This window comes from Geotrypetes seraphini, chromosome 3, assembly GCF_902459505.1.
Source record: "Geotrypetes seraphini chromosome 3, aGeoSer1.1, whole genome shotgun sequence".
Taxonomy (NCBI): domain Eukaryota; kingdom Metazoa; phylum Chordata; class Amphibia; order Gymnophiona; family Dermophiidae; genus Geotrypetes; species Geotrypetes seraphini.
The window spans coordinates 249973892-249983490 of NC_047086.1; the positions used below are offsets into that span (position 1 = coordinate 249973892).

At 44.6% G+C, this 9599-nt stretch overlaps 1 protein-coding gene across 1 annotated transcript in view; it reads right to left on the reverse strand.

Moving 5' to 3' along the window:
• The window catches only part of NID1 (nidogen 1), a 165637-nt gene extending 163517 nt beyond the window's left edge, over positions 1 to 2120 (reverse strand). Inside the window, exon 1 of the mRNA XM_033938047.1 lies at positions 1779 to 2120. Coding sequence (XP_033793938.1) covers positions 1779 to 1973 — 195 coding nt within the window. The 5' untranslated portion in view covers positions 1974 to 2120. The remainder of the gene's footprint in view (positions 1 to 1778) is intronic.
• Positions 2121 to 9599: the final 7479 nt, after the last annotated feature.

A 9599-nucleotide genomic window follows, 5' to 3' on the forward strand; every position in this document is an offset into this window, starting at 1 on the left:
ACCAGATCTTCTCCCCTTGGGAACTTCCTCCTACAGACCTCTTTGCAACACACTGAACTAGATTTCAGTTCTAATGAGCAGGGACTGTCTCTTGAATGTTTTAATGTACGTCTAGCAGCACTATACAAATTATAAGTAGTGTTACAATGAGAAAAAAAGGGTGCAAGTACAGTACTTCATATCATCATCCCTTTTACTTTTCCACTGCAAATTGACACCAGAGGAAAGAACGGCAGCTAACTGTGGAAGCAGCAGCTTAAGGAATCTTCTTGCAAAATTCTCATTTTCCCACCACTAATGGGTTAGATTATGGTCAACACAATGCACAGATGTGACCAAATCTGGAAAGCAGCAACAGCTATGCTCCATACTTTCCACATTTCTGTTACTAGCACAGCACCACAGAGCTTCCAAATTAGCCAGTTCCAGGAGAGAAGTTTCAGACCAGTCCTGGATTTCTGTCAATCCCATACTGGTGCATTATGGGACCTACTGCACTTATTACAATAGGTAGAATCGGAGACCACAAACCCCATACTGCTTTGGAATGTAACATTAAAACCAGGACTATCCTGAAACTGGCACCAACTGTAAAGCAATGAAAAGGAAGAGAGGAACTAGTGACAGAAGACTGCCAGAGCTGAGCAAGGGAGAAAGGAGACAGCAGGAGTTGTAAAGGGAGGAGCTAATGTTTCAAACTGATTGGAAGTGCTGGACTGAATATTACTCTGACCAGAATATGGTGAAGGGATTTGCTAAACACTCACAAAGATGGTACATAAGGGGAAGGGAATAAGTAAGAAGAAGATGGCCGGGAGTAAAGGGAAGGGGGAATGAGAGATAAACGGGTGGAAGAAAAAGAGGTGAAGATTGAGGTTGGAAAGAAAAGAAGAAAAGTACAAACACCCCCATGTTAGGGTTACCATATGGTTCCAGAAAAAGGTGGACGGAATGAGACATCCATGTTTCTGAATTTTACTTCCATTGAAAGCAATAGACGTACTATAAAGCCCAAATGTCTCAATCCGTCCTCCTTTTTCTGGAGCCATATGGTATCCCTGCCCCATGCTGAAGGCTTAGGACAGGGGACCAGGGAGGAGAAAGTGTGAATGTAAGGAAGAAAGAACAAGACAAAGACACCTAGAAAAGTGGAGTAAAACGGGGCTAGGGATGACAGACAATGAAGGAGATGGAGACCCTGGATCTAGGGGTGGGGGAAATCCAGTGAGATAATAGAGACGAAAGGACTGCAAAAAAAAAAAAAAAAAAAGAGGGAGAGGAGGGAGATTCAGACAGCAAGGAAAGAGGAGAAAGGAAACAAGCAGAAAAGAATAGAGAGAAGAAAAACAATCAAAAAACACTTTCTGCAAAAGGAATGAGAAAACAAGCAACACAGGAGAGGAATAAAAGGCAAATGGAAAAGAACAGAAGACATCGAGCCAGAAAACCAAAGGTTAGAAACAGTTTTGTAAGATCCCTCTCCATCGCGAAGTTCCAACCCCAGGTCTGGTCCCAAATCCCGTGACTAAAACTGAAGGGCCGAACACGTAGACCTGGACGTGTAACCTGGAAACTTTGTACTGCAAAGCACAGAAGTAACAAGAAAACAAAATATCCCGCCACACGTGTCCTTTTCAATGAAACCTATTCAGCAGCATAAAAGTTTAGCTACTGAGTGGAAAGTTTTGTTGGTTTTTTTTTATATTTTTTAATTTTTATTATTATTAAACACATCTGATCCCTCCCGAACCCCTTCCCCCTCTTTCGGTGATACTCACGTAGAGCTCGGACACCTCAGTTGCATAGAAGTTCAGCGGCAGGCTGAGCTGCAGCCGCGGGGAGGTGCTGTCGTCGCCGCCCTCTAGCAGCCGGTCCCCGCGCTGCGCCCCGTACGGAAGAAGAGAGCGACGGGCAGAGGCGGAGGCGGCGAAGAAAAGCGGCAAAAGCCACAGGAGTAGTGGTGCCCGAGCCATGAGAAGGTTAGAGCGCGAGGAGAGCAGCGCGTTGGGTCGCGAGACTCTACCCCCCACTCGCCGCCTCACCCACTGCCTCCCAGCGGCGGGGAGGGAGGAAGCCGGCGGCCAGCCACCAATCACGGGCCGGGGCGGGGCGGCGAATCGCGGCCACCCAGCCCCTAACGCGCGTTTCACAACTGTCTGGTAATGCTCTGCTTAGTGCCATACATTTACATACCTTTGCATACCTAATTAGGCCCTCTTGTATTAGCAACAAAAAATTAAAGCGAATTTCTAGCATTTGTTTTCTACCTAATTCATTTAGTTCTTTTTTTTTGGGGGGGGGGGAGGGGGAATTTTATGATTGGTAGCTGGGAAAAATAGTGATTAGGCAGGCCAGGCATTGCCTAGTGTTCTTGAGGGCTGGCCCAAAACTGCTGCAATAAAAAGAAAACAATAAGTCCTGACAGCCAAACTTTTGCTCTTGGAGGTTCTGGTACTTTTCAAATAGTCATTGATCCAAGTAAATGACTTTTGGAAATTGCCCATATATGGAGAGTAATCTTTATAAAATATCATCCTAAGTGGGCACTTATTGTAGCCATAATGATCCCACATAATTTACACTTGCTCAAGAGGAGATGTAAAAGTATACATGTATAAATCATGATTCTACCCAAATCCTGCCCACAAGCACACCTACATCTGAATCACATTCAAGTACAGTACTTATGGTTTTATAATAGAATATACAGGAGTCCCTGGGTTAAGAACAAGTTACATTGGTTTTTTTTAAGTTCAATAATGTTTATTAAATTTTTTAAGAACAAAATACAGATAAACTTAACAAACAGCAATTATCCTGAAAATACGCTTTTCCAATCTTGCAGGATTGTACGATAAATTCGGAAGGAATACAGAAAATATACAAAGTAGTAGTGGGTAAGAAGTAAGAATATAAAGGCAAAGAAATGGGTATGTGTTACGTTTTAAAATCTGTTCTTAAGTAGGATCTGTATGTAACTCGGAACTTGTAGATTTTAAGATTCTTGCTGCTTACCTCTGCTCCCTCTAAGGTACAGCATGCACAACCATATACTATGCTTAATGTGACTGTGCATCATTCCTGAATCTATGGCAGGAGAAATGGAGGCGTTTATGCCACTGGAAATACTGCTCAGTGAAATCAAATGAAGCCACAACCGCATTCATAAGTACAAGTCACAGTTAAATCATGCATCTTGTAACTTGGGGACTGCCTGTACATAGCATAAATATGCATGCACAGGGGTAATGTTATAAAAGACATGTTACATGCAAACACTGGCATACTCTTACAGGTCAAATTGTTTTTAAATATATACACATATGGAGTAATTTCATAAAGTATGATGCCCGATATACAGAATTGTTCTAAGAGGGATGGTCCTGAAAACAGAGTTCAGTTATAAAATCTGTTCAGCAATGCCTTTTGTTGGCTGCAGCCTAAGTTGCATGCTAGATGGTTTAGTTAGTTAGTTCATTTTATATCCCGTCCTCCTCAGAAAGCTCAGAACAGGTAACAAGGGAACATAATTATTGAACAAATTGAGATACAGAACAAATTGGGTTACATAATCTCCCCAAACCTGCTGCTGTCAGATACCTATACCCACTCTAATCTCCCCAACCCTGAAATGTCCTGTCTAAATTAGATTGTAAGCTCTTCTGAGCAGGGACTGTCTATTGTGTGTTAGAATGTACAGTGCTGCATATGCCTTTCAGCGCTATGGAAATAATAAATAGTAGTAGTAGTGACATACATATTCTCTTGATTTTGTTGGGATTAGCCTGTAGAACAGCATCTCTACCACTTGTAAAGAAGTATAGAATAACATTTGCTTATAATTTGCCAATTTTTACTTCTTTTACTGTTACGATCTGATGCTTGGAATTGAAAGTACAAAGTAAAAGTGGAAGCAAGATGTAAATGGCTGTTCCTCAGTAAATCAAATGAAACAGCAAACCCGGGAACAGGATTTTCATGTTGCATCACACAAACAATGGATCACCTCATCTTAAATTTTCTACACTTGATCTTAGCCAAAAGGCCGAGAAGCGATCATCTTAAATTTTCTGTTCAGGATATAGACTATGGGGCTCATAATCGAAACTTAAACATGTCTAAAAACCCGTCCAAGTCGGCACTTGGCAAGCGCTGATAATCAAACCGACTTTCTGGACGTATCCAGGGACTTTTTAGGCCTCTGAATGCCGCTGTGTGCCCAGAGCTAAAAGGGGTATATCTGGAGAAGTGGTTAGAGCGGTATTTGGGCGAGATGTGGGCTGACCTAGATTTAGTCGTCCTGCAGGGATAATTGAATGTTTCATGAGGCTTCCTGGACAAAACTTATACGTTGTGAGTTAGACGATGTAAGAGTAGGTATAAGTGCCAAAAAGGTATCCAAAGTGACCAGATAACCACTGCAGAGACAACATAAAGACCCCTAGTGATCATTAACCCCCTCACACTGCCACAAATATCAGAATAAAAATATACATACCTGTCTCCGGAACATCAGCACCTGCTATAGGAAAGCCTAGTAAAGCTACATACAGATGTCTTAAGTAGCCTGAGGGGGTGGGACCCAGGCCCATAAGCCACTCTAACCACTACATTCATGGAAAATGTGAGCTCACCAAAAAACCCAAACCCCTACTCTACCACCAAATAGGTGCCCCTGAAACCATATTGGGGTTGTGGACAGGTGGATAGAGTGTGTTTCGGGGGGCTCACCATATCCTATACGGGAGTTCTAGTGAAATGTTTTATGGGGCACCCTTTTTGTGAAGTTCACAGCAGTGCCCTGTAAGGTGCCCCACTGCTCTGTTGCCATGTATGAGTGGTCAGTCCATCACAATGATGGCCCCTTCCGGGTCCAAATGGTCTTGTTCTGAGCTTTTGAAACTTAGACAAAATTTTGGTTGAAAATGTGGTGTGGGCGATCAATGACCTGGACGTCTAGATAGATGATTTTCAAAAAATGTATATATATTCTAGACATTTTTTGAGAATGGATATTTTACCACTGCCGACTTTGGGTATCTAGCACCATACATCCAAATCAGACCTAGATGTTTCTTTTGATTATGCCCCTCCACGGGTCTCATTTTAAAAAAAGATAGACATCCAAAAGACTATAATCTGGCACTTGGATGTCTTACTAGTCAAAACGTCCAAGTGGGCATTTTCGAAACTGACTTTCTAGACGACTTTCTGGTCATTTTGTCTCCAGCGCATCTATCTAAAAAATCTTATTTTCTCCGGGGTGGACCACAGTAGCAGAGAGAAGATGGCATTGGAGGCAGGGCAGTCTATGTGAGCAGCAGTTTTTGCAAGGCGAATTAAGGTAGACTTGGGAGGGGATAGGAAGGAGTGATGATAGTTCAGGAGGTGACAGGAGGTGCCTGGGGAGGAGTTCTGCAGAAAAGGGTAGAGAAACTGAGAAATCTGAAGCTAAAGGAGTTTGAGGAAGAAAGGGGTGACGCTAGAACATTGTGTGGTTAGGTCAGGTAGGGAGTGAATGATACTAGACAATAGGAGGCAGAAGGGTGAGATATTGAACTCAGGGGAAGGGATAGCAGGAGGGAGGGAGAAATGTAGACTTAGGGATTTGACAATGGAAGGAAGGGAAAGGGTGGATAAGGAAAAGATGAATGCAGAGGAGGATGGAGGGGTGAATGAGGGAGAGATGAACTCACAGGAGGGCAGAGGGGAGCAGCAGGAGGAGAAAAAATATGTACTTGGGAGGGTGCCAAAGGTGAACAGGGAGAAATGGACTCAGAGAAGGGCATAAGAGGTGGAACAGGGACAGGGAGAGATGGGGAAGGGCAGATGAAGAAGGAAGGAGGAGAGGTGGACTCGAGAGGGTGGAAGGGAGCAGAAGTGGGAGAGAAAGATGGACTCGGTAGAGTGAAGAGCGGACTTAAGGGGGTAAGGGAGAGATGGACTTGAGGGTGCAGAAGGGGGGATGGAGAGATGTCAGAAGGGGAAGGGGTAGAATGGGAAGATGTCTGGTTACAAGGGTGGAGCAAGGGATAAGGAGAGAAGATGCTAGGAATGGTGGATAAGGAAGAATTGTCAAGGAGAGAAGAGTGAGGAAGATAGTGAGTACAGAGAGTAGATATGTAGTAATGGGGAGCAGATGAAAGATAAAAAGGAATAGGAGGTTGGGAATTGAGTGAGATGGGAAAATGAGAGCTAGGGGCTGAGAGAAGTTGATAAGTAGATGAAAAGTGAGGCAGAAAAGAAATAAATGAAGGAGAGAGTGTTAAGAGAAAGATCAATGTATCAGAGACAGACATAGTGAGGAAATGAAATAAATGGACAGCTGCTGCTGGAAACAAAATTAGCAGAAGAAAGGAAAGCAGAAAAGAGGAACTAAAATGCCCAGACACAAAAAGGTAGACAAAAGTGTTTTATTTTTAATTTATTAACTGGTATATGTTAGCTTTAGGATATGTACATCGCTGTGTTCAATACAAAAGGAAATGCATTTGTTGTTTTTTCTTCTAAGAAGATCCGGGAAATCCATAGGATCCTTTTTTTTAACTACCTTCAAAAAATGAAGGTATACTGGGAGGGGGAGGGTGGCATCTCAATCTTCGCCTCAGGCAGCAGATGGCTTCAGGCCGCTCCTGCTTTTACTTGTTACTCAAAAAGTATTATATTAGGCAATAACTTTTTTACTTTCATGTATGTAAATTTTTAATGCATTTTTCAAATATTATAATATACATTTGTTTTTACTTTTAAGTACTTTGACCTAGTACTTTGAACAACACTGATCTCTGCTTCTCTTTTTCTCTTTACCATTTTCTTATTTGTCTTATCAAAGAATGTAGTACCTTCTTTCTATAGGTACTCACACTATGCTTATCTTTGGTCTAATCTAGTGGTTCCCAAACCTGTCCTGGGAGACTCCCAGCCAGTCAGGTTTTCAAGATATCCCTAATGAATATGCATGAGAGAGATTTGCATATAATGGAAGTGACAGAGGTCACGTGATGCCATGAGCCTGTGAGGACGCTTCCTTGCTAGCTCCGGGGCTGCCCTATACACCGATCAATAATTGCCTACTCTGCTACTGAATTTGTGGCGATTTCACAGGGTATTAGATCGCTCTGGGTGCATGGACAGATATCTAACCAGATCGAAGGAGTTCATGCACCCGAAATCTGCCCGTAAAGATCGAGACCGAGTGAGGCCGGGGGAGAGGAAAATGGCGGCAAGTCCCGCGGCGGCGGTCTCGAACCTAACTGAGACCGCCCTGAGTGACATAAGGGAGGCGCTGGCCCAGGTACTAGGTCCCAAGCTGGAAATTCTTACGGAGCGAATGTTAAATATTGAAACTCTGCTGGCGGCGGCGACGACACGCACGACCGAGGTGGAACAACGAGTCTCCGAGTTGGAGGATACATCCACGTCTCGGGGAGCAGAGCTTAGTGAGTTGCGGGCGCAGGTTCGGGCGCAGGCAGAGAAACTGGACGATTTGGAGAATCGCTCCAGACGCTCAAACCTGCGCTTGCTGGGTATGCCCGAGACGGTCTCCGACCGCGATTTATTGGGGGTCCTGGAGACCTGGCTGCGAGATGAATTACCGCTCCCGCCCTCGTTGGGGCCTATGCACATTGAACGTGCTCATCGCCTGGGCCGCCGCCATGATCGGGAGACACGACCACGTGTGGTCATCCTGAAGCTCCTCAATTTCAGGCATAAAGTGGAACTGTTACAACTCTATCGTAAGAAAAGGGATGCTTTGAAATATGATGGAAACCTAATTCGCATCAGCCAGGACTTTTCTCAGGCACTGCAAGAACGGAGGCGGCCTTTCTATCCACTTTGTACACAACTCTCTGACCTTCACCTGAGATTTCAATTCAACTATCCGGCTCTGTTGCGTATCTACAGTAATGGAGTCTGGCAGTCCTTTCAATCACCTGAAGCAGCCACTGACTTTATTAAAAAGTTGGAAACCTCCACTCCAGGACAGGCTTGACCCGGATATCTGAGTTCATGTTACTGGGCTGTTTCTGCACCTTCACTGTTATGGCTGCTGGTTTCACTATGTGAGGAAACCCTGGTTTCCATTACGTTTGCTATGTATCTGTTTGCTAGTAGGGGTGGCCCTGGAGGGGGCGTCTTTTGTGACCCGTTTTCTCCCACATGATGGGGGCAGTTGGGAAAGTTGGGGAATTAGGGGGGGGGGATGTTTCTGGGTGGCAGCAGTGGTATTTTGGGGGCACATTATGTTTATTTTATTTTTCTAACTTTGGTTCAGGTATTGTTTGGGCTCTTGTACATTGTGTGACTGGAGTGTGCTTGCATGGTCTAGGGGTGAGGCTGGGCACCCTGGGACCTCCCTTTACTGGCTGGTATCTTTTCTACATCATGAAGAGTGGGGTAAGCCATGGGTGATAGACAGTTCCGTATAATTTCCTGGAATGTATCGGGTATCACATCACCTGCCAAGCGTACAAAAATATTATCACAGTTGAAACATCATTCCGCGGACATCGCTTGTTTACAGGAAACTAGACTCACAGATATAGAACATCAAAAACTGAGGAGGGGTTGGGTGGGGGACGTATACTATGCATCCAGCACGGGGAAGAGGGCAGGGGTGGCCATATTGATTAGAAAGGGCTTACCCTGTACTGTCCAGGTCCTGAGACGGGATCCCACTGGTCGATACTTATTAGTGAAGGTACTCGGACCGGGGGGATCCTTCAGATTATTGGTGGGGTATGGCCCCAATGGGTATCAACATTCTTATTTCCAAAATTTGGTTAACATATGTTTGCAGAATTCGGGTGACCCTCTGATACTGGTGGGAGACCTGAATCAAGTACTGGACCCTGGGGTGGATCGTTCGGGGGGGATAGGACCGACGACTGTGCGACAGACGAAGGGAGTCCCCTATCTGTGTCGTGCTCTGGGGTTGGTGGACCCTTGGAGGTTACTTCACCCCACCGACAGAGATTATACTCATCAATCCAGAGCCCATGGATCTTTTTCCAGAATCGACTATACTTTAATTTCGGAGAGCATGTTTGCTCGGGTCTCGGAGGCTACAATTGGCCCCCTTGAGATCTCTGATCACCATATGATTTGGTTGGACGTGGCGGTGGGGGGTCCTATGAATACCGGGATGGGATGGAGATTTCCTTCGTACCTACATAATGACTCTCATTTTCAGGAATTTCTGTCCGACAGATGGGAGGATTATTGTTCTAATAATGCTCAACATATGGCTCAACCTATATTATTTTGGGAGGCTGCGAAAGCGGTGTTACGTGGGGAAGTGATTGCCTATGTGGCTTCTAGGACCCGGAGAATTGCACAACGTATAGTGCAGCTCGAACGGCAGTCCACACTTTTGAAGCGGGAGTTGTTGCGTGACGCCACAGTGGCGGTCAGAGAGGAGTATACCGCAGCTCTGGCTGAACTGAACTCCCTTATCCATGAGCGGACAAAGAAATTATTATTTTTTCGTAAATATCAATTTTATAAACATGGTAACAAAGCGGGGAAATTGTTAGCATCGATAGCCAAGAGTTGGAAGGGATCCCGATATATTGCTATGATAAAAGAGAGTTCGGGGA